This window comes from Schistocerca cancellata, chromosome 11 (assembly GCF_023864275.1).
Source record: "Schistocerca cancellata isolate TAMUIC-IGC-003103 chromosome 11, iqSchCanc2.1, whole genome shotgun sequence".
Taxonomy (NCBI): Eukaryota; Metazoa; Arthropoda; class Insecta; order Orthoptera; family Acrididae; genus Schistocerca; species Schistocerca cancellata.
In genome coordinates, this window is record NC_064636.1 from 78,204,052 (window position 1) to 78,229,924 (window position 25,873).

The window sequence follows — 25,873 nt, forward strand, 5'->3', positions numbered from 1 at the left end:
AACTGAGGCGCCAGGTGGAAATGGCATGGCAAGCCGTTCCACAGGACTACATCCAGCATCTCTACGATCGTCTCCATGGGAGAATAGCAGCCTGCATTGCTGCGAAAGGTGGATATACACTGTACTAGTGCCGACATTGTGCATGCTCTGTTGCCTGTGTCTATGTGCCTGTGGTTCTGTCAGTGTGATCATGTGATGTATCTGACCCCAGAAATGTGTCAATAAAGTTTCCCCTTCCTGGGACAATGAATTCACGGTGTTCTTATTTCAATTTCCAGGAGTGTAGTTAGAGGAGCAGCAAAATAGTTAATTTTGTTTTTAAATCGGATGATTGTTTTTGATACACCCTTTATTATTAGATATGTTTATTCACTTTTCTTTACTCTTAACTTGCTCACTTGTTTGTTTAATTTGTGTACTGACATATATTTTTTTACCCTCCTTCTCCCACGCACACTTAATGCTACAATACGTAGGCTGCCGTAAGCAGTTACAGAAGTCGGTATCACGTGGAAACTGAGGCAGAGACAGAAATTCTGAAACCAGATATGAAGTCAGGGACGAAATATCGTCCAGAGACACTGGGGTTTTGATTCTGTGAGTGAGGAAAATCTTTCTTTGCAGACCAGTGTAAGAGGATGACAGCTGACAAATTCGCTGCAGAAGTGAATGTCTCACACGGGACCCCTGTCAGCACCAAAAGACCACCAAGAGGACTCGATAAGAAGGGAATTGCAGGGTTAGATGGATTTCCGAAACCAATCGTCAGTGATGCAGAGACCCATAACAGGAAAAAAACGTGGTGCCAAAGACATAGAATCTGGACAACTAAGCAATGTAATCATGTCATTACACAGTGTTTCCAATTTATGGCCGAATTTATGACCAGGAGTGAAACATAGCGGGGATTCAGTGATGATTTGCGAACCATGTCACGGTATTCCAAAGGCGTCATAGTTACTCTGCTAAAGATTATGTTAACGTTTTGGCTGATCAGGTTCATCCCACGGTACAATATTTGTTCCCAGTGATGAAGCTACGTTCCAAGATACATGGCCCCTGTTTACACAGTTCACATCGTCCAGGACTGGTTTTGTGAGCACGGGGTAGAATTGTCGAATCTTCCCTGCCCCCCACAACATCACATCTCAATCTTATTGAGACATTCTCGACTACTTTGGAGAGAACGATGCGTGAGCTCTATCCACCAGCATTGTCGCTACCTAAACTTCCCACTATTGCGCAGAAATAATGTTGTGTTTCCCAAGAACACTACACAAGACATGTATTTATCACATGGTTCAAATGGCTCTAAGTACTATGGGACTTATCTGAGGTCATCAGTAACCTAGACTTAGAACTACTTAAACGTAACTAACCTAAGGACATCACACACATCCATACCTGAGGCAGGATTCGAACCTACGACCGTAGCAGCAGCACGGTTCCGGAATGAAGCGTCTAGAACCGCTCGGCCGCAGCGGCCGGCTGTATTTATCCATTCCGGGATAACTGAAAGCTGTTTTCAATGCCACCGTGGATTCCTACACTATTTTTGGCATGATAATGTGTTCTGTTGTTGGTGTTCCATCTTTCATCCGCACCCTCTCGTATGCCTGTGTTCTCCCGTGTGTAGTACAATAGCTCTCTTGCGTAAAGGTGTTTCAGTACCTGTATACAACCCCTACTGACCCTACGCCTCATCTTAGAAGATAGATTAAGGAAAGGCAAACCTACGTTTCTAACATTTGTAGACGTAGAGAAAGCTTTTGACAATGTTGACTGGAATACACTCTTTCGAATTCTGAAGGTGGCAGGGCTAAAATACAGGGAGCGAAAAGCTATTTACAATTTGTACAGAAACCAGATGGCAGTTATAAGAGTCGAGGGGCATGAAAAGGAAGCAGTGGTTGGGAAGGGAGTAAGACAGGGTTGTAGCCTCTCCCCGATGTTATTCAATCTGTATACTGAGCAAGCAGTAAAGGAAACAAAAGAAAAATTCGGAGTAGGAATTAAAATCCATGAAGAAGAAATAAAAACTTTGAGGTTTGCCGATGACATTGTAATTCTGTCAGACACAGCAAGGACCTGGAAGAGCAGGTGAACGGGATGGACAATAACTTGAAAGGAGGATATAAGATGAACATCAACAAAAGCAAATCGAAGATAATGGAATGTAGTCGAATTAATTCGGGTGATGCTGAGGGTATTAGATTTGGAAATGAGACATTTAAAGTAGTAAAGGAGTTTTGCTATGGGGGAGCAAAATAACTGATGATGGTCTAAGTAGAGAGAATATAAAATGTAGACTGGCAATGGCAAGGAAAGCGTTTCTGAAGAAGAGAAATTTGTTAACATCGAGTATAGATTTAAGCGTCACGGAGTCGTTTCTGAAAGTATTTGTATGGTGTGTGGCCATGTATGGAAGTGAAACCTGGACGATAAATAGTTTAGTAGGAGCTTTAGAAATGTGGTGCTACAGAAGAATGCTGAAGATTAGATGGGTAGGTCACATAACTAATGTTGAGGTATTGAATATAATTAGGGAGAAGAGAAATTTGTGGCACACCTGACTAGAAGAAGGGACCGGTTGGTAGGACATGTTCTGAGGCATCAAGGGATCACCAATTTAGTACTGGAGAGCAGCGTGGAGGGTAAAAATCTTAGAGGGAGACGAAGAGATGAATACACTAAGCAGATTCAGAAGGATGTAGGTTGCAGTAAGTACTGGGAGATGAAGAAGCTTGCACAGGATAGAGTAGCATGGAGAGCTGCATGAGACCAGTCTCTGGACCGAAGACCACAACAACAACAACATAAAACCGCTGCAAGTATGTTTTCCTACAACGATATTTTTACTAATTTTTATTCTATTTATTTCCGTAGCTTGTTAACGTACACTAGTAACTTGGTGGGTCACAGTACAGTTGCTTGTGCGACACACATTTCAACTGTGTCCTCCACAGATACACCGCCCGTCTGCACCTTACCCTTCTCAATACTCCGGCAATTTCCTCGCGTATTCTTTTATTCCCCCTGTGTCCCTTGTCTTCTGATACACTGGATATATCTAAACTACCTCTCTCTCTAAGCTGACTGCAGAATTTTTAATCTCCGGAGAAAATTCCCATCTCGCTCATACTTTCTGGCTGCAGTGTCGCCACGCCTGTTCAAACCTTACGACGGCCGAGGGGATAAAACAGAACAACTCTAGCGGAAATTAACTCCTTTGAGAATACTCGGAAAGAGTCTGCCAGTTTCACAGAACAGCACTTTGTAATTCTAAACTGTTATTTCCCTACAGCGAGAAAATAGTAACAGCTCGCAAGATCTGCTCACTCGTACTTGGAAACAGGCACTCTGGAATTCTCGACAGAGCTATCTCTAAAGGATGGCCCAAGGGGGATAATCAATATTCAGGCTAGGACTGTTGATATTTTTAAAAATACCGGGTGTCCGATAAATCCACATTATAAAAAAATACCATTTTCGGCTCTCGTTATACAGAGTGGTCCATTGATAGTGACCGGGCCAAATATCCCGTGAAATAAGCGTCAAACGAAAAACCTACAAAGAACGAAACTCGTCTAGCTTGAAAGGGGAAACCAGATGGCGCTATGGTTGGCCCGCTAGGTGGCGCTGCCATAGGTCAAACGGATATCAACTGCGTTTTTTAAAATACGAACCCCCATTTTTTATTACATATTCGTCTATTATGTAAAGAAATATGAATGTTGTAGTTGGACCACTTTTTTCGCTTTGTGATAGATGACGCTGTAATAGTCACAAACGTATAAGTACGTGGTATCACGTAACATTCCGCCAGTGCGGACGGTATTTGCTTCGTGATACATTGCCGGTGTTAAAATGGACCGTTTAGCAATTGCGAAAAAGGTCGATATGGTGTTGATGTATGGCTATTGTGATCAAAATGGACAACGGGCGTGTGCTATGTATGCTGCTCGGTATCCTGGACGACATCATCCAAGTGTCCGGACCGTTCACCGGATAGTTACGTTATTTAAGGAAACAGGAAGCGTTCAGCCACATGTGAAACGTCAGCCACGGCCTGCAACAAATGATGATGCCCAAGGAGGTGTTTTAGCTGCTGTCGCGGCTAATCCGCACATCAGCAGCAGACAAATTGCTCGAGAATCGGGAATCTCAAAGACGTCGGTGTTGAGAATGCTACATCAACATCGATTGCACCCGCAGCGTATCTTTATGCACCAGGAATTGCATGGCGACGACTTTGAACGTCGTGTACAGTTCTGCCATTGGGCACAAGAGAAATTACGGGACAATGACAGATTTTTTGCACGCTTTCTATTTAGCGACGAAGCGTCATTCACCGACAGCGGTAACGTAAACCGACATAATACGCACTATTGGGCAACGGAAAATCCACGATGGCTGCGACAAGTGGAACATCAGCGACCTTGGCGGGTTAATGTATGGTGCGGCATTATGGGAGGAAGGATAATTGGCCCCTATTTTATCGATGGCGATCTAAATGGTCCAATGTATGCCGAATTCCTACGTAATGTTCTAGCGATGTTACTACAAGATGTTTCACTGCATGACAGAATAGCGAGGTACTTCCAACATGATGGATGTCCGGCACATAGCTCGCGTGCGGTTGAAGCGGTATTGAACAGGATATTTCATGACACGTGGATTGGTCGTCGAAGCACCATACCGTGGCCCGCACGTTCACCGGATCTGACGTCCCCGGATTTCTTTCTGTGGGGAAAGTTGAAGGATATTTGCTATCGTGATCCACCGACAATGGCTGACAACATGCGTCAGCGCATTGTCAATGCATGTGCGAACATTACGGAAGGCGAACTACTCGCTGTTGAGAGAAATGTCGTTATACGTATTGCCAAATGCATTGGAGTTGACGGACATCATTTTGAGCATTTATTGCATTATTACCAACTGTTAGTCAAAAATTGTGAGGCATATGTTTGTGACTATTACAGCGCGATCTACAACAAAGCGAAAAAACAGGTCCAACTAAAACATTCATATTTCTTTACGTACTACACGAATATGTAATAAAAAATGGGGATTCCTATTTTAAAAAAAACGCAGTTGGTATCCGTTTGACCTATGGCAGCGCCATCTAGCGGGCCAACCATATCGCCATCTGGTTTCCCCCTTCAAAGTAGACGAGATTGGTTCTTTGTAGTTTTTTCGTTGGATGGTTATTTCGTGAGATATTTGGCCCGGTCACTATCAATGGACCACCCTGCATATCTGAAAATTTATCGATACATCGACGCGAAAAATATCGACTTACAAGCCTATAAAAATATCGGCTGCACGTTGTAAACATGCAGCCTGTTTTAGTGCTGTATATTAAAGTATTGATTTATTATTAGATCCGCGCGACTGCTCCGGTCGCAGGTTCGAATCCTGCCTCGGGCATGGATGTATGTGATGTCCTTAGGTTAGTTAGGTTTAAGTAGTTCTAAGTTCTAGGGGACTGATGACCACAGATGTTAAGTCCCATAGTGCTCAGAGCCATTTGAACCATTTAAGTATCGTTCTACGGATATATCGATATTTTATTCCCAGGCCTAGTATTCAGGGATAGGAACAATCCCTCGAAGCAAAATCGATTAGTAAACATGTGCTCTTGAACACTGTTCATGTTCCATACTGTGAAACAAATCTGTCCTATTGCAAGCTCTTTGCTTGGCATATTTTTAGAGGAGGCAGTATGGACCAAACCAAGAAAAAAATGGAATCTAAATTGTTTACCTGAAGGACTACAAGCCCTTGTTAATCTACGATACTGCGAAAGATACTGAAGAAGTGCTGATAGCTTTCAAGTTACGCATTATAGATCTATGTTTCTCAGACAATCATTTCCTTGTTTTGGTCCATACTACGTCCTCCCACAATATGGGAAGGAACGTAGAAGAGATTTGTATCACAGTATCGAAGATAAGGAAGTCCTCATAGCTCGCAAGGTACACGTTTAAGAGTCGATGTTTAGTGCACCGTTTCGTTACCAATTATCGTTCATGTAGTACCCCTGAATATTTACCATTCTTTCTGGGACATCCTATCATAGTAAACGGAGATAGGCCACCACCCTATCTCACCCCCTTCTCGACCACTGCTTCCCTTTCATGCCCCTCCAGTATTATAGCTGCCATCTGGCTTCTGTGCAAGTTGTAAATAGCCTTTTGCTCCCTGTATTGTACCTTTGCGACCTTCAGAAGTTCAAATAGAGTATTCCAGTCAACATTGTCAAAAGCTTTCTGTAAGTCCACAAATGCTATAAACGTAGGTTTGCCTTTTCTTAGCCTATCTTCCAAAATAAGTCATGTTTCCAATTTCTCCGGAATCTAAACTGATCTTCTGCGAGGTCAGCTTCTATCCGTCTTTCCATTCCTCTGCAAATAATTCGTGTCAATACTTTGGAGCCATACTTCTGATGGCTCGGCAATTGTCACATACGTCATAACCTGCTCTCGTTGGAATTATTATTGTTGAAGTGTCAGGGTATTCTACCCCTCTGATATATCTTGCACACCAGATCGAAGAGATTTTTCACGACGGATTACATTAACATTGCTAATTCAGAGCATATTTACGAGCGTCCCAGAGAGCTTTAGACGCTCGCAGTCGAATATCGCTGTTTCATGTATGTCGAAACATTGAGAGCTTCGAAAGCTCTTTGGCGTTCCTGGGAGAGGATCTTTGGGGGAGAAAAAGCAGAAACTAGCGGTGCGTTCTTGACGCTGTAACCTAACTGATGCATCGGCAGACATACTGGACTGGCAATGCAGTGGCTAGTGCCTATGTAGGTAGGCTGTTTAGGTTTTTATGTTGGTAACGCCACGTAGCGCTCTGTATGAGAATCACTGGCTGTGCTGTGTGCAGTCTGTGGCTGGTTTGCATTGTTGGAATATTTGCTTCTGTAGTGTTGGACAGTTGGATGTGAACAGCGCGTAGCGTTGCGCAGTTTTCCCGGAAAAATTTATGAGTGATTGTGCTGGTAAACCCCTTACGTTATTTAGTTTTCAAACAGCTGAGCAAAACTGAACGTACTCAGGCGTTTCTCTCTTTACTTATTCTGATCAACACTAAACTGACACACAGTATTTTTTTAGCGCAACGCAATCTGACTTTCAATAATCCCTACAAAAGAATAGCCCTGACTATCATTAACCTATACCTTTCACAAATCACTTACCTCACAAAAATCTTCGTTAATCAAACTACTGCAATACAAAGAGCGCCAATACTGCCAGCTAAATAAAAGATTCAAACTACTGAAGGCACTAACTACTGATAGGCATAGTTAGCAAATGAAAGATTTTGGTAAAGACCAAACAATGTATTTACCTTAATAGTGTTCAAAAGTCATAATATATATATATCAGTTCATGACATCCAGTCTTACAAATATACTGTCTCTGATGGACACACGTCCAGATCATCCGCTCTCAAAACTCCGCCATCTCTCTCCCCACATCCACCACTGCTGGCGGCTCACCTCCAACTGCGCAACGCTACGCGCTGTTCACATCCAGCTGCCCAACACTACAGTAGCGAATATTACAACAATGCCAACCAGCCACAGACTGCACACAGCACAGTCAGTGATTTTCATACAGAGTGCTACGTGGCGTTACCAATAAAAAAAACCTAAACAGCCTACTTACAGTGTAAGGACCTAAATAGACGCTGTACGAGGGGGTATTAAAAAACGGAATTATTTTATAAAAGCTATATACTTTCAAGTTGTTTACAAAAGAACCTTATCCCCTTCAAAATACTCCCCATTACAACTAATACGATTGTCCCACCGGTGCTTTCACTGTTTGAAACATTTTTGTAGCCATCTTGAGAAATGGCTGACAGCTCCTCCCTCGTTTTTCTCTTAATTTTTTCAGTGTTGTCAAATCGGAGTCCTTCCGTGCCCCTTTTCATGTGTGGAAATAAGAAAAAGTCGCACGGAGCCAGGTCAGACGAGTAAGGTGCGTGGGGCAGCGGAGCTGTGCCATTTTTAGCCAGAAACTGTCAATCAAAGATGGCTGTCGGTGCAGGTGCGTTGTCGTGCCGGAAGAACCAGTCCCTTGTCTGCCACAAATAGGGTCTTTTTTGACAAGCACTGCTGCGCAATGTTCTTATATCTCCTGAAAACGATCTCTACGCGCAAGCTCGCAAATTTTTTCAATATTTTCTGGGATTCGGGCAGTTGGCTTCGGTTGGATAGTTTGGCGGAAGAGACCAAACAGCGAGGTCATCGGTCTTGGGAAGGACGGGCAAGGAAGTCGGCCGTGCCCTTTCAATGGAACCATCCCGGCATTTGCCTGGAGCGATTTAGGGAAATCACAGAAAACCTAAATCAGGATGGCCAGAGGCGAGTTGGGCAGTTGATGGAGGCCAGAACGAGGCTTGTCATCAGTCAACATGCCACAATTTTTAAATCGAGCAAACCACACGCACACTTGAGCTTTCCCCATAGCGTGCTCTTGGTAAGTTGTTTTCAACATTAAAACAGTTTCAACAGCATTTTTACCGAGGAGAAAACAAAATTTTGACATCTGCACGTTGTTCACTTATACTTGCCATCATAAAAAACGGAACAAGATCAAAACAGCGCTAGTGAGAACAATGACTACAGAAGAACAGAACAATACGGGTCGAAAAGGCGGCGCTGAACTGGCAGTGAGCTGCGCTATTCACTTCTAACGGCAGCAAGGCGTACTACACAAGCTCCAGTCATGGCGGTTTTAGTCCGGTTCCCTTTGGCTGCCCCCTCGCAGTGTAAGACGATCAGTTCTTGGGCCACATTGATACTTGCCTTGGACCGCTGGCCGGCCGTGGGTTGGACACTCCTATCTTAAGAGCTATCACCAATTTTTCACCTTCGATAGTGTGAAACACATCCCTTCTACTTCAAAACTCTTTGGTTTCCGTATTTTTGGAGGAAGCAGTACGGAACTAAACAGGAAGAAAGACCAGTAAATACAGGGTGATCCATTGATATTGACCGGGCCAAATATCTCACGAAATAAGCGTCAAACGAAAAAACTACAAAGAACTAAACTCCTCTAGCTTGAGGCCCGCTAGATGGCGCTGCCACAGGTCAAACGGATATCAACTACGTTTTTTTTTTTAAAACAGGAACCCTCATTTTATTACATATTCGTGGAGTACGTAAATAAATATGAATGTTTTAGTAGGACCATTTTTTTCGCTTTGTGATAGATGGCGCTGTAACACTCACAAACGTATAAGTACGTGGTATCACGTAACATTCCGCCAGTGCGGACGGTATTTGCTTCGTGATACATTACCCGTGTTAAAATGGACCATTTACCAATTGCGGAAAAGGTCGATATCGTGTTGATGTACGGCTATTGTGATCAAGATGCCTAACGGGCGTGTGCTATGTATGCTGCTCGGTATTCTGGACGACATCATCCAAGTGTCCGGACCGTTCGCCGGATAGTTACGTTATTTAAGGAAACAGGAAGTGTTCAGCCACATGTGAAACGTCAACCACAACCTGCAACAAATGGTGGTGCCCAAGTAGGTCTTTTAGCTACTGTCGCCGCTAATCCGCACATCAGTAGCAGACAAACTGCGCGAGAATCGGGAATCTCAAAAACGTCGGTGTTAGAATCCTACATCAACATCGGTTGCGCCCGTACGATATTTCTATGCTCCAGGAACTGCATGGCGACGACTTTGAACGTCGTGTACAGTTCTGCCACTGGGCACAAGAGAAATTACGGGACGATGACAGATTTTTTGCACGTGTTCTATTTAGCGACGAAGCGTCATTCACCGACAGCGGTAACGTAAACCGGCATAATATGCAGTATTGGGCAACGGAAAATCCACACTGGCTGCGACAAGTGGAACATCTGCAACCTTGGCGGTATGGTGCGGCATTATGAAAGGAATGATATTTGGTCCCCATTTTATCGATGGGAATCTAAATTGTGCAGTGTATGCTGATTTCCTACGTAATGTTCTACCGATGTTACTACAAGATGTTTCACTGCATGAAAGAATGGCGATGTACTTCCAACATGATGGATGTGCGACACACAGCTCGCGTGTGGTTGAAGCGGTATTGAATAGCATATTTCATGACAGGTGGATTGGTCGTCGAAGTTCCATACCGTGGCCCGCACGTACAAGGATTTGTTTCTGTGGGGGAAGTTGAAGGATATTTGCTATCGTGATCCACCGACAACGGCTGACAACATGCGTCAACGCATTGCCATTGCATATGAGACCATTATGAAAGGCGAACTACTCGCTGTTGAGAGGAATTTCATTACACGTATTGCCAAGTGCATTGAGGTTGGCGGACATCATTTTGAGCATTTATTGCATTAATGTGGTATTTACAGGTAATCATGCTGTAACAGCATGCGTTCTCAGAAATTGTAAGCTCACAAAGGTTCATATTGGAACAACCGAAATAAAATCTTCAAACGTACCTACGTTCTGTATTTTAGTTTAAAAAACCTACCTGTTACCAATTGTTCGTCTAAAATTGTGAGCCATATGTCTATGACTATTACAGCGCCATCTGTCAGAAAGCGAAAAAAGTGGTCCAACTAAAACATTCATATTTCTTTAGTACTACACGAATATGTAATAAAATGGAGGTTCCTATTTTTAAACGCAGTTGATATCCGTTTGACCTATGGCAGCGCCATCTAGTGGCCCAACAATTGCGCCATCTGGTTTCCCCCTTCAAGCTAGACAAGTTTCGTTCTTTGTAGTTTTTTCGTTTGACGCTTATTTTGTGAGATATTTGGCCCGGTCACGATCAATGGACCACGCTGTACAGGCTAAAATGAATACTTGAAAGCGCTATGGGCACTTGCTCAGTAAGAGAAATTTGTTTCGTATTAGCGAATATCAGCATGTGCTTATTCTCTTAAGGTATGCAACTTTCAGCCCATGTTTACTGGACATGTTATCTTGTTTTGGTCCCTACGACCATCTCTGAAGGTCACCCATCCTGTGATCTTAACACCAAAAGTGTATTGCAGGTCAGAGGTACGAGGAAGATTTTCACTTGTAACTTTCGAATCGGTATTGTCCAGACCTGGGTTCCTTATCTCAGATTGGCGCGTTTGTCCTTATTAACAATCCCTGGAAGTCTGTAAAACCATAACGGAATCACCCGGAATATCACAGATAGAGTTGCGCTGTACCAAAGCTACGATTCGGTAGTTTTGTTACACCACATAAATGATGTAGTAAATGGTAGGATTACCCGTAGTATTGACAGCATGAAAAAGGAAATGAAACAAAAATAAATGTATGAGAGAGAAACTGGGAGCCGACAGTTCCCTCTGATTTGTCTTGACTTGTTTACTTTGGACGTAATTGTTGTCGCATAGCGTTCAGCGTTAGGCCACTGAGTATTTTTTATCCTTACGAAATATAATCTACAGTTTTTAAGAAATAGTTAATCGTGTTGCTTTCCTCGCAAGTGCAGTTTACACGCACGAACGTAAAAGAATCCATATAATTATTGCTGTTATTCTGTACTCAACACAACGTCCCTCAACATGATCAAAGACAATAATTACTATTGACAAGCGCGGAAGTTGTTTATGAATAACAGAAACATGTTTTATGTAAGCTCAATGAAGTATTGAACCGATGTTTGAAATGTTACTGTTTCGTATTCTTTTTATTTTATTTTTCTCTGGAGAAAATTGCGTTTCCTAGCGCTATGTCATAAATAAATCTTTTTTTTTTTTAAATTTTGAACACAACGTCCCTGTGTTTCACGTTACAAATCAACAGTTTTCGAATGAAACTTGAATTAAACATTGACAGTTTCCATGTTGCAATAAGTAGTGCTTACTCTAAAGCAACGGACAGCAGGATAACCACGCAGACAAAAATGTCCCGTAAACTATGCGACCTTCCACATATCCTCAGTATGTTTCTACGCGATTCACCGCTGCCGGTTTCCAGAGGAACCTAACAAGGAAACCTCCCCATCGCACCCCCCTCAGATTTAGTTATAAGTTGGCACAGTGGATAGGCCTTGAAAAACTGAACACACATCAATCGAGAAAACAGGAAGAAGTTGTGTGGAACTATGGAAAAAAATAAGCCAAATATACAAACTGAGTAGTCGATGCGCAAGATATGGAACATCAAGGATACTGTGAGAGCAGGAGCGCCGTGGTCCCGTAGTTAGCGTGAGCAACTGCGGAATGAGAGGTCCTTAGTTCAAGTATCCCCTCGAGTAAAAAGTTTACTTTTTTATTTTCAGACAATTATCAAAGTTCAAGCACTCACACATAATCAACTTCGCTGTCCAAAATTCCAGGAAATGTTCAGATTTGCTTGGACATATGCAGGATTTGACCGTCTACACACGGAAAAATTTGAAAACGTTAAAAACATGTTTTGTCAGAGCACAGAGAAAACTGTGCGACTGTGAAACTGTTGCATTCATTTGTTGCAGTTTATGTGGCACTCTCTTATGTTTTCATCTTAATTTTTCGCCAAGTGTGCAAGTTAGGTGGGTCGACAACATATTCCTGTCATGTGACGCACATGCCGTCACCAGTGTCGTATAGAATATATCAGACGTGTTTTCCTGTGGAGGAATCGGGTGACCTATGACCTTGCGATCAAATGTTTTCGGTTCCCATTGGAGAGGCACGTCCTTTCGTCTACTAATCGCACGGTTTTGCAGTGCGGTCGCAAAACACAGACACTAAACTTATTACAGTGAACAGAGACGTCAACGAACGAACGACAGATCATAACTTTGCGAAAATAAAGTAAAATTTGCACTCTAGGGGAGATCTGAACCTAGGACCTCTCGTTCCGCATCTGCTCGCGCTAACCACGGGACCACGGCGCTCCTGAGCTCACACTATACTTGATGTTGCCTATCTTGCACATGGACTACTCAGTTTGTATATTTTGCTTATTTTTTCCATAGTTCCACACAACTTCTTCCTGTTTTCTCGATTGATGTGTGTTCAGTTTTTCAAGGCCTATTCACTGTGCCAACTTATAACTAAATCTGAGAGGGGGGGGGTGCGATGGGGTGGTTCCCTTGTAAGAAAGGAAAAGTCCCAGCCCCTCCCGCATCGCAGCCTTCTCAGATTTAGTGGTAAGATGGCCCGGTGGATAGCCGGTCAAATACTGAACATACGTCGAGTACAAGAACAGGAAGAAGGTGTACTGAACTCTGAAAACAGAAGCAAAATAGAAACAGTGAAAGTTCCAAGCTTAAGAAGTGCAACATCGAGCGAATTGGAGGAGCTACGGCGTCGCGGCTGTGTGGTGACTTTTTCGGACTGCAAAGGGGGAGGTCTGTGTTCATTAACCCTAGGACACCCAAGCATTTTTTCCTAACTTGGATGCCTGGGGGGGGGGGGGGGGCGGGGGGTTCGGCGAGCCCACAGGTATTAAATACGTTTACTGACGAAAAATTACAACTTTTAAAATGGTTTATGTATTTTAACTAAGGCATCAGTTTATAAATGTTGTTAATTATATACATATTGGATTGAGTGAATAAAAAATTGACATATTACAATACAAAATACAGATGTGTTCATATACAAAAGACTACTCTGAGTCCTCAGATTCAAGGCAAGAGACACACTTCACAATTTTTTTCTGAATGTGTGTTACACACATGTTTATGACACTCTCCACAATACTGTTTTGGTTTATTTAGATTGTTGCACTTCTGCTTCTTTGTTTTAGCTTTTCTTACACAAACATGGCGCCGACCTTTCCCTGCAGGAGGCTGACGTGCTTCTGTTGCCACTTCTTTGATTTTCTTTTGTAGAATAGTCTCCACTGATTGAACAATTTGGTTAGATAACCCTCTTGCATTGGCACTTCTTTCTTCTACCTGCAATTTCACTAGTTCCATCGCAGCTTGCAGAAGATAAAGTTTCCGTTTGTTGTGTTTCTTTTCATTCCATCGTGGATGTTGCAGGATGAATATGGTGGTTGCATTGATAGCACAAATGTCGACGAGAGACTAAAATACAGATAGAGGCCATCTCTTTGTTCCCCTCTTACATACACGCCATTTGATCAATGGTATCAATTACACCTTTAGTGGAATTATAATACGCATTTATCTCAGATTTATTCTTCTCTCCTCCAACAGTGCCTTTATCTTGGTGCATTGTTGACAACATCAGTAAGTTTTTACGTGTTTTCGTTTCTGCTGTGTAGGACACCAAAAGTACTGGAGGCCTACCTGTTGGGAACTGTACTAACTCACTGCAAGTTTACAAGATAAATAACAGCTGACTGACAGCAACAATCACTTCCTCTGAAAGTAAACCGACTGTTGTAAATATCAAGAATACCAACCCCAACAAGAAACTAACTTGCATTGTTGTAGAGATGAGAAATACGAATTCCTACTAACGGAAATTTTCTACAGCATGGAAACCTGCGGGGGGGGGGGGGGGGGGGGGGGTTTGTTGGACCCATAATAAGTTTATTTATTTTTTCTTTCAAAGCAGGAATTTTCTATAAAATATGTTGACAATAATGTTTCATAAAATAGCCAATAAACAATAACTCAAAGGGAATATGTAGTATGAAAGTTACTTGGGCAAAAGCAGGGGACATAAAAAAATTGTGGGTTCAACGAACCCCCTCCTTAGGCGTCCTAGGGTTAACTCCCCTGTGCCCCCTGTGTCAAAATTATGAACTGTACGTCCGGTCACTGACGAGTCTGTTCGCTTACTGTATTCAAATTTGTGTCTGTGTCGTAGTGTAATGTCCATATGCACAGGAAAGTCTATGGAAGTAACCCCCAGACGTCCATACATCCTATTCGTTCTACACACGTACCGCAGGTTATGACTGTTGCGTTCCGTTTTGGAAGTTTTGACACTTGAATTCCTTTGTTGTAACACAGTTCACACCCACTTATTTGCTAATTTCATTTCTGTGAGGAGCCTCCGTTTTGGAAGTTTTGACACTTGAATTCCTTTGTTGTAACACAGTTCACACCCATTTATTTGCTAATTTCATTTCTGTGAGGAGCCTTTGCGACATCTCGTCTGCTGTCACTACTCATCACATTCACTTACTATATGACTCACATAGTCTGTAACCGATGTATAATATGACAATGGCCAACACTACAGAAGGAGAACATACATGTCAACGACCGGACGGGAAGTTCACACACTATGTGATCAAAAGTATCCGGACATCTGCCTGAAAATGACTTACAAGCTCGTAGTGCCCTCCATCGGTTATACTGCAATTCAGTATGGTGTTGGCCCACCCTTACCCTTGAGGACAGCTTCCGCTTTCGCAGACATACGTTCAGTCAGGTGCTGCAAGGTTTCTTGGGGAATGGCAGCGCATTCTTCACGGAGTGCAGCACTGAAGACAGGTATCCACGTCGGTCTGTGAGGCCTGGCACGAAGTCGGCGTTCCGAAACATCCCAAAGGTGTTCTGTAGGATTCAGGTCAGGACTCTGTGCAGGCCAGTCCATTACAGGGATGTTATTGTCGTGTAACCAACGCGCCAAAGGCCGTGCATTATGAACAGGTGCTCGATCGTGTTGAAAAATGTAAACGCCATCCTCGAATTGCTCTTCAACAGTGTGAAGCAAGAAGGTGCTAAAAACATCAATGTAGGCCTGTGCTGTGATAGTGCCACGCGACACAACTAGGGGCGTAAGCACCATCCATGAAAAACAGGGCCAAACCATATCACCAACACCTCTGAATTTTACTGTTGTCACTACACACACTGGTAGATGACGTCCACCAGGCATTCGCTATATCCACACCCTGCAATCGGATCACTACATTGTATATCGTGATTCGTCACTGCACATAACGTTTTTCCACTGTTCAATCTTCCAATGTTTACATTCCTTACACCAAACGAGGCGTCGTTTGGCATTTACTGGTGAAATGTTTGGCTTATAAGCAGCCACTCAACCGAGATATCCAACTTTTCTGACACCCCACCTAACTGTCGTAGTACTTGCAGTGGATCCTGATGCAGTTTGGAATTCCTGTGTGATGGTCTGGATAGATGTCTGACTATTACACATTACGACCCTCTTCATCTGTCGGCGGTCTCTGTCACACAACAGATGAGGTCGGCCTATACCCTTTTGTGCTGCATGTGTCTCTTCACTATTACATCGGGGTTCAAATGGCTCTGAGCACTATGCGACTTAAATTCTGTGATCATCAGTCTATTACATCGGGAAGAGTGGATCTAGGGATGTTTAGGAATGTGGAAATCTCGTGTACAGACATATGTCACAAGTGACACCCAATCACCTGACCACATTCCAAGTCCATGAGTTCCGTGGAGTGCCCTGTTCTGCTCTCTCACGATGACCAATGACAACTGAGGTTGCTGATATGGAGTACCTGGCAGTAGGTGGCAACACAATGCACCTAATATGAAAAACGTACGTTTGTGGGAGTGTCCGGATACATTGTTTCATTTTGTGAAAAGAAAAAATGATTGGAGCATGAGCGAATTTTTAACGCAGGTCTCCACCTTAACTGTCCAACACATTGATCACACAACCACGACGTCGTGGCTACACAAGTATGAGCTTCGACAGTTCACTGTTTCTATTTTGCTTATTTTCTCACAGCTCAGTACACCTTCTTGTTTTCATGCTTGATCTGTGTTCAGTTTTTGACGATCTGTCTACTAGGCCATCTTACCAATAAATGTGAGGGGGACGTGATGTGGAGTTTCCCTTGGAAGAAGAGACTCTGCGTATATGCAAACAAAGCGATTAAATAGAGGTAACGCCTGGAAGGTATGCAACGCACCCAACGGGCAGGTAAAGCGGTCACGATCTTAAGTGACCGAAGCTACTAGGAAAACTACATTACTCTAAGGCAACTTGTGATAGTCTACGGTACTCTGTGGTAGTTTTACAACTCTGACCGCAGCAGACAGTATCTGCTGGTTGCGTGTAGAAAAGAGGAAAAACCGTGACGGGTGGCGCGCGAAACACGAGTTAAATTCCGGGTCCGTCCGAGGTGAGATAAACATTTCGTGCCGTCGTGAAATGCTGCTGGTGTGAGCCGCTGCCGCCGTGTTTTGCGGTCGGCTTCAGCTCCGCCGCGTCCTTGGCGCCTGCAACCCGACCCCACGCGCTTTGTGGCCACGTGTGCGGGTGGAAGAGGAGTAAAGCAGAAACACACGCCCACACATGTGTGGGTGGTACTCACGCTAGCGTGACGCCGCGACACGCCGCGACGAACTCGTCCGGGCCCGCGTCCGCGCCGCTGGGCAGCTCGAAGCTCACGCTGAAGTACTCGGAGCTGTTCACCTGAGGACGAAAACACAGAAGAGGTGTGAAACGTCGTCGACAATGGGTTAAAAAGAAACATTAGCACAGTAACACACATTTCAGGATGAATCTCCTATAAGCGCAGCGTGTGATGTTTCGTAAATTTTCGCACAGGTTACGAATTGTGCTCAGGGCCGGGAATCGAACCGAGAACCATTAAATAAAAAATGGTGTTAGTCAAAGAGACTTCTTTTCACCTTTGTTGTTTGAATGCATTTTAGAAAAATGGGACTTTTAATTCGGAGGTAAAACGTCACAAAATTGAATGAGTTGAATTAACGCAAACTGTCCGCCTCAGTAGCTGTGCGATCAGCTATTCAAAGTCCCGGGTTCGATTACCGTCCGAGATTTTCTGACTGTTGTGGTGTCTTACATATGAATCGTCATAACTGATATTCCACTCTGGAAATGACTCTATGGGCACGTCCTGAAACCCAATTAAAAAAAAAAAGAAATGAAGGTGATCTGCCTAGATTCTGGAAACGATTTTTGCTACACTTTCAGAAAATTTGACAGAAGCTGTTACTCAAATAAATCTTCTGAAAATAGCTAATACAACTGGTCTCAAAATTTCAGTTCAAATAAAAAAATAAAAGTTTTGAAAAAAAAAAGGAAAGAGCTGACAAGTGCGAGAAGGACTCGCGCTTTGACTTTTTCGTACAAACTTAATTACAGGTTTGCTGTGGAGGGATTCCGCCTTGAGCAAAACAGACTTTTATCTTATCTTCTACTTCCCAGACGTGTTTTGCTGAAATTTCAGCATCATCAGTCGGCTTCTGTTTTGTTTCTTCGTAGCGCAAGTCGTGTGGTTTTCCGCTTTTTTATATCTTTTGTTGCACTTGTTTTCTTTCGGTATCTGCCATTTTTTCTGGTTTCCCTCTTACCTTCACTGTGAAAACATGCTCTATGCAACTTGCCTTGTCACTGTTTACAAAAAAAAAAAAAAAAAGGTTCAAATCGCTCTGAGCACTATGGGACTTAACTTCTGAGGTCATCAGTCCCCTAGAACTTAGAACTACTTAAACCTAACTAACCTAAGGACATCACACACATCCATGCCCGAGGCAGGATTCGAACCTACGACCGTAGCAGTCGCGCTGTTCCGGACTGAGCGCCTAGAACCGCGAGACCACCGCGGCCGGCTAGACTGTTTACAGAGACAGTTAAAGTTGCATAGCGCAGGTTTTCACAGTGAAGGTAACAGGGAAGCCAGAAAAACGACAGATTCCGAAAGAAAACAAGTGCAATAAAAAAACATGAAAACAAAAAACAGGAAACCCACGCAGCAAGCCGCCCGGAGTGGCCGAGCGGTTCTAGGCGCTACAGTCTGGAACCGCGCGACCGCTACGGTCGCAGGTTCGAATCCTGCCTCGGACATGGATGTCTGTAATGTCCTTAGGTTAGTTAGGTTTAAATAGTTCTAAGTTCTAGGGAACTGATGACCTCAGATGTTAAGTCCCATAGTGCTCAGAGCCATCTGAACCATTTTTGAAGACACACAGCATGTGGTAACAAGAAGGGAAAAAGAGCCCCTGATGATGCTGAAACTTCAGCGAAACACGTCTGTTGGTTGGGTTGGGTTATTTGGGGGAAGAGAATGGTTCGAATGGCTCTAAGCAATATGGGACTTAACATGTGAGATCATCAGTCCGCTAGACTTAGAACTACTTAAACCTAAGTAACCGAAGGTCATCACACACATCCATGCCCGAGGCAGGATTCGAACCCGTGACCGTAGCAGCAGCGCGGTTCCAGACTGAAGCGCCTAGAACCGCTCGGCCACAACAGGCGGCGGGGAAGAGACCAGACAGAGAGGTCATCGGTGTCATCCGATTAGGGAAGGATGGGGAAGGAAGTCGGCCGTGCCCTTGCCAAGGAACACATCCCGGCATTTGCCTGGAGCGATTTCCGGAAGTCACGTAAAACCTAAATCAAGATGGCCAGACGCGGGATTGAACCGTAGCTCTCCGGAATGCGAGTCCAGTGTGATAACGACTTTGCCACCTCGCTCGGTAACACGTGTGTGAAAGATTACATAAAACCGTGTTTTGTTCAACAACGAACCTACTTCCAAACAAACACCGAAAGAAAAGCTTCAACTTCAAGACGATTAAAACGTAATTGTTTATATATATATATATATATATATATATATATATATATATATATATATAGAAAGTTTCTCCATAGGCTATGATGAGTTATTTATTTATTCGTTCGGCATATACAAGGCAAATATTACAGGGTCATTACAATCCACCAGGAAATTACAACACTACACAATGCTACTTATAGTTTTGAGCCAATCTATGGCTAGGTCAGGCAGGTAATGTATGTCCTTCAGTTCACCACCATATCCTACCACTTCACACACCAGTAGGTGGTCCATTGTCTGGATTTCACCACATTCACACACGGGACTCTCCGCAAGTCCCCACTTATTCATTAGATGTTGGCATCTTCCCACGCTTGTTCTAAGGCGATTTAAGGCAACCCAGAGCTTCCGAGGGAGATCAAAACCATTTATCTTCTTGCTGGGGTCATCGATAAGCTTTTGGTTCTTGTGTGTCCCTTTGCGCCATGATTGTCCCCAGGCTGGCTTTGGGTCGAAGTCCTGTAATTCCCTGCCAATCTTCCAAAAGGGGGATCTAGATTTTAGCCTGTTGATGGGTGATAAGTCTTGGTGTATAGGGAGTTCTGGATTGTGTACGATCTTCCTATATATTCTTGAGGTCGCCATGGAGCGCCTTATATCAGGGGGTTCTATGTTGGCAAGGATTGGGAGCCAGTCACATGGGGTAGCCCTAAGTGTGCCTGAGATAATTCTCAACGTCTCTTTCAATTGGTTGTCCACTTTATTTACATGCGCACTTTTCGCCCAGACTAGTGAACAATATTCAGCCACGCTGTACACGAGGGCTAATGCTGACGTCCTTAGTGTATCAGCTCCGCACCCCCATGATGTTCTGGCCAGTTTAGACATAATGGCATTTCGAGATTTTAATTTCTGTTTGGTGTCTTCCAGATGGGAGCTATACGTTAGTGTGCGGTCTAATTTTACTCCCAGATATTTGGGCTTACCTTCATGTCTGATATGCCGGTCATTCAGGGAAAGCTGTAGTTTCCTGCTTGAAGCTCTGTTATTAAGGGGCATTATGGTACTGGTCGTTTTATTGGGGTTGGGATGCAAATGCCACTTAAGGTAGTAGGTGTTCAGCGCTTCAAGGTCCGCATTCAATGTTTTTTCAAGATCTTCGAAATTTTTGCTTTGGTATGCGATGGCCAGATCATCCGCATACGAAAATTTACGCGACCTGGTGCTCGGGATATCAGATATGTATAAATTAAAAAAGGTCGGCGCCAGGGCTGACCCCTGCGGCAGGCCATTGTTTATGACCGTGCTTTTGCTGCTCTTTCCATGGAGATAGACCTTGATCTTCCTGCCTGTCAGCATATTTTTTAGTAATGTGTACGTCTGATTGCATTTGATAATTCGAGTAACCTTGAGCAGTAGTCCTTCGGTCCAGACAGTGTCATAGGCTGATGTAAGATCTATTAATACCAGGCCCGTTTTCAGCTTGTTCTGATAGCCTTTCTCTATATACGTTGCAAGGGACAAAACTTGTTCACAGCAGTTCCTCCCCACACGGAACCCTGCTTGATAGTCCGGGAGGTTCGCCTCAATGTATGGTGCTAGTCTGTCCAGTAATATTCTCTCAAATAGTTTTTAAGAGGTACAAAGCAGTGAGATCGGTCTATAGTTCTTTGGATTATCTCCATCCTTTCCTGGTTATGATGAGTGAGTTTGTCAATATCAAAATGTGTGACACAAATGGCCGTATCTTTTAACTGGATCGACATTGAAAGCTGCCTCACACATTACTATTTGACAAAAATTTCAATTTAGTACCGCCACCCATTCCTGAGAAAAATGTGTCTAAACAGGAGGACAGAAAGGCACACAAACACAACAAACTGATCCTATAACGGTTCCGTTTTTAACAAGTGAAGCACAGTAGCCTGAAAATTGCGCCAAAATCCATAGAAACACAAATAGGTGAAATACAACAAGATAGTGGAGAAATTCTACAGCACAATGCCTCAGAAAAATTTACAATAGATGTTGATAATCGGTCTACTCAGGTTAACGTGACCATCAAATGTGTTGGACACGGACGTGCAGTTACCACTCACAGGCAGTAGGTGGCAGCACTAGCAAAGGAGGGGATACAGGGTGTTAAAGAAAAAGTCGAGTACTTTAACAGGTAGTAGCACTCATAGAAACAAGGAAAATAACTCCAATAAACAGAGTCCAGACATGGATACAGTAACGTTCTTTTTAAAAGAAAACGTCATACAATTACGCTGAATTAATGTCTGAAATGTGGAATGCATACAAGACTGGAGTTATCGTGTAGCCAGTTGTAACTACAAGTGGTGTGCTTAGTCTATGTCATTTTGAGCAAAATTTTACACGGATTGATTGGGCAATTCAACTCCCAATACCAGTAAAGAAATACAGTCACTGAAAAATAAATTTAGCACCTTAGGCACTGAATCCTCTGGCCCTGTTCAAAACTGATAACTTTGGTCCCTGTGCACATATCAAAGAAATTAAATTGTCTTAACTCTACAGCAACAACGGTGGAAAGCGATATATTCTGGTCTTTGATGAAAAAAAATAAAATATGTGAGCTACATGCTCAGCGGTGTTCAATGCTGGCCATAATACTTTGAAATGCACATGGAATTCTTTTGGGTGATAAACGAGAACATTTAAGAAAACCCAAACTTCTTTGAAAAACATATGACCTGTACAAGGAGGCTGTACTGATTGTGGTGAATTACTAACACTGAGTTTTTTTTTTAGCAAAATTATATCGCAAGTTAAGTTTGTCTTTTCAGAAACATCTACAATTGATGTTACATTAGTTAGAATAATATATCATATTTACTAATTGATCCACAAACAACGAGATTTATACAGCAAGTATTATCTAACCTCACTAAACCAGCATAAATGCAAATCATCAAATTATATATAGCTCTGTTAACAGTTACAAACGAAGTGGTTCTGGAAAGAGCAGGTGAGAAGAGAAGCTTCTGGAGTTTCATTGTTAAAAGAAGAGTGCAATTTACAGGCCATCTATTACGACATAAAGGACTCGCATTCGGGAGGACGACGGTTCAATCCCGTCTCCAGCCATCCTGATTTAGGTTTTCCGTGATTTCCCTAAATCTCTCCAGGCAGCCGGCCGGTGTGGCCGTGCGGTTAAAGGCGCTTCAGTCTGGAACCGCGTGACCGCTACGGTCGCAGGTTCGAATCCTGCCTCGGGCATGGAAGTGTGTGATGTCCTTAGGTTAGTTAGGTTTAATTAGTTCTAAGTTCTAGGCGACTTATGACCTCAGAAGTTCAGTCGCATAGTGCTCAGAGCCATTTTTGTTTCAGGCAAATGCCGGGATGGTTCCTTTAAAAGCGCACGGCCGATTTCCTTCCCCATCCTTCCCTAACCCGAGCTTGCGCTCCGTCTCTAACGACCTCGTTGTCGACGGGACGTTAAAAACACTAACCTGACCAAGACATAAAGGACTCCTGAACACAATCATAGAGGGGTATGACGAGGGAAAAAGACCACGGCTGAGGTACATGGAGAAAATCGTGAAAGATGTGGGGTGTAACACCTATAAAAGAAACGAAGAGACAAGCTGAAAGACGCACAGAATGAGCAGACATGCTGTTATTGTAGCTGTTGCAAACCAATCCTTGGATTGACCACTACAGGAGAAAGAACGAATCATAGAAACATTACAAAAGTGAAATGTCTAGCAAGGCTTCTTATCAAATCAGTTTACGTATGTTCTGTGGTTACGCAACAATTACAAATTATCAGCCAACACATCTACGCTACGCGCTGGCAAAACAAAAACGAAAATTATTTAACATCTTTACCTTGCCTGCGACAAGGCTTCTGCTAACATGTAATCTAACAGTTCGTGGTTTCACACAGAACACCACAGAAACTGCCTACTCCGTCCTCTTTCGCTCAGAGACAGCTACGCACTACCGAGCGCCAAGCACTCTCTTACTGCGACACTACAATCTCAGACCAGAAGCAGTATCTTTGGCTCTGCGGTGGTGTACAGTCAGCGATCCGCATTATAAAGCCTATCACAGGCATGTTGTTGTTGTTGTTGTCTTCAGTCCTGAGACTCGTTTCATGCAGCTCTCCATGCTACTCTATCCTGTGCAAGCTTCTTCATCTCCCAGTACCTACTGCAGCCTACGTCCATCTGAATCTGCTTACTGTATTCATCTCTTGGTCTCCCCCTACGATTTTTTACCCTCCACGCTGCCCTCCAAAATTAAATTGGTAATCCCTTGATGCCTCAGAACATGTCCTACCACCGATCCCTTCTTCTGGTCAAGTTGTGCCACAAACTTCTCTTCTCCCCAATCCTATTCAATACTTCCTCATTAGTTATGTGATCTACCCATCTAATCTTCAGCATTCTTCTGTAGCACCACATTTCGAAAGCTTCTATTCTCTTCTTGTCCAAACTATTTACCGTCCATGTTTCTCTTCCATACATGGCTACACTCCATACAAATACTTTCAGAAATGACTTCCTGACACTTAAATCTATACTCTATGTTAACAAATTTCTCTTCTTCAGAAACGCTTTCCTTACCATTGCCAGTCTACATTTTATATCCTCTCTACTCCGACCATCATCAGTTATTTTGCTCCCCAAATAGCAAAACTCCTTTACTACTTTAAGTGTCTCATTTCCTAATCTAATTCCCTCAGCATCACCCGACTTAATTCGACTACATTCCATTATCCTCGTTTTGCTTTTGTTGATGGTCATCTTACATCCTCCTTTCAAGACACTGTCCATTCCGTTCAACTGCTGTTCCAGGTCCTTTGCTGTCTCTGACAGAATTACAATGTCATCGGCAAAACTCAAGGTTTTCATTTCTTCTCCATGGATTTTAATACCTACTCCGAATTTTTCTTTTGTTTCCTTTACTGCTTGCTCAATATACAGATTGAATAACATCGGGGAGAGGCTACAACCCTGTCTCACTCCCTTCCCAACCACTGCTTCCCTTTCATGTCCCTCGACTCTTATAACTGCCATCTGGTTTCTGTACAAATTGTAAATAGCCTTTCGCTCCCTGTATTTTACCCCTGCCACCTTCAGAATTTGAAAGAGAGTATTCCAGTGAACATTGTCAAAAGCTTTCTCTAAGTCTACAAATGCTAGAAACGTAGGTTTGCCTTTCCTTAATCTTTCTTCTAAGATAAGTCGTAAGGTCAGTATTGCCTCACGTGTTCCAGTATTTCTACGGAATCCAAACTGATCTTCCCCGAGGTCGGCTTCTTGTATATAGCCTGAGCAAAAGGCGGGCGCAATTCCGAAAATAAATTCGGCAAGTGTGTAGCTTACAAAACAATACGCAAACTCTCTCACTCTCAGAAGAACTGCACAACGGCTACGCAAAATATGGCGCCTATTAGTACGCTGTAGCACCCTCGGGGCCACTGAATAACGTGTCACAACCCCTCCACGTAGTCTCTGCTGATATGTAGCTCCCTGGACTCCGTAACCGGCTATACGTCCCTTTGAATATCGCGTTCCTATCTCTCTCTCTCTCTCTCTCTCCCTCTCTCTCTCTCTCTCTCTCTCTCTCTCTTGTAATTTTTCCTCCTTTCTATCTACGTAATTCTGTAGCTCTCAATTCGTTCGAGCAATCAATCATTCATGATAGGAAACACAGTCATAGCTCAGTCACTCGAAAATGATTCTGAAATTTTACTTGTTAGAACGAAATCAGGCAATGATTCTTCTTCTCTGCAGGCTCGTGCTTTGCGGCAGTCTGCTAATCTTTTTTTGAAGGAGCAATATATATATATATATATATATATATCCTTTTTAATCGTACAGTTCGTATCAGTTATCTTCTGTGATGAATCTCAATAATCAAATTACATTTCTTCCAAACCAAGCTCATGCTAATCGGCACGAAGACAATCTCGGAAGCTCCCTTTCTTTTTTTTCTAACAACCACCAGAGAGAGTACTAAAAAGAATAATTATGCGCTCATGGCATAGCTATTGTATGAAACTATTTTGCGCATGGATTCTGCGAGTATGAAGATAGAAAATTTGTAAACGTCATTCAAGGGTAGAATTGTATCAGAATAATTCATCGAATATAAAGAGATATTACACTCTCTCTCTCTCTCTCTCTCTCTCTCTCTCTCTCTCTCTTTCTGTGTGTGTGTGTGTGTGTGTGTGTGTGTGTGTGTGTGTGTGTTAGTTGAATCACTGTCACCTCTACACTGTTTTCTCAACATTAAGCCGAAAAATTCGAACGTTATGACCCAGATGTCTGGTCGATCGCTCCTGAGAAGAAACGTCGTACTGTGGTTGCCAATTCACGTCAGCTGGTTTCATCTTAACAGTAGAATGGCCAATGCAAAGCGACATGTCATATCTAATCGCCAAGTC

The 25,873-nt window shown here is 43.1% G+C and overlaps 1 protein-coding gene across 1 annotated transcript in view; it reads right to left on the bottom strand.

The window, feature by feature from the left end:
• The window catches only part of LOC126108224 (pleckstrin homology domain-containing family G member 5), a 694,776-nt gene that overhangs the window by 628,286 nt on the left and 40,617 nt on the right, over positions 1-25,873 (bottom strand). Inside the window, exon 2 of the mRNA XM_049913456.1 lies at positions 17,236-17,336. Coding sequence (XP_049769413.1) covers positions 17,236-17,336 — 101 coding nt within the window. The remainder of the gene's footprint in view (positions 1-17,235; positions 17,337-25,873) is intronic.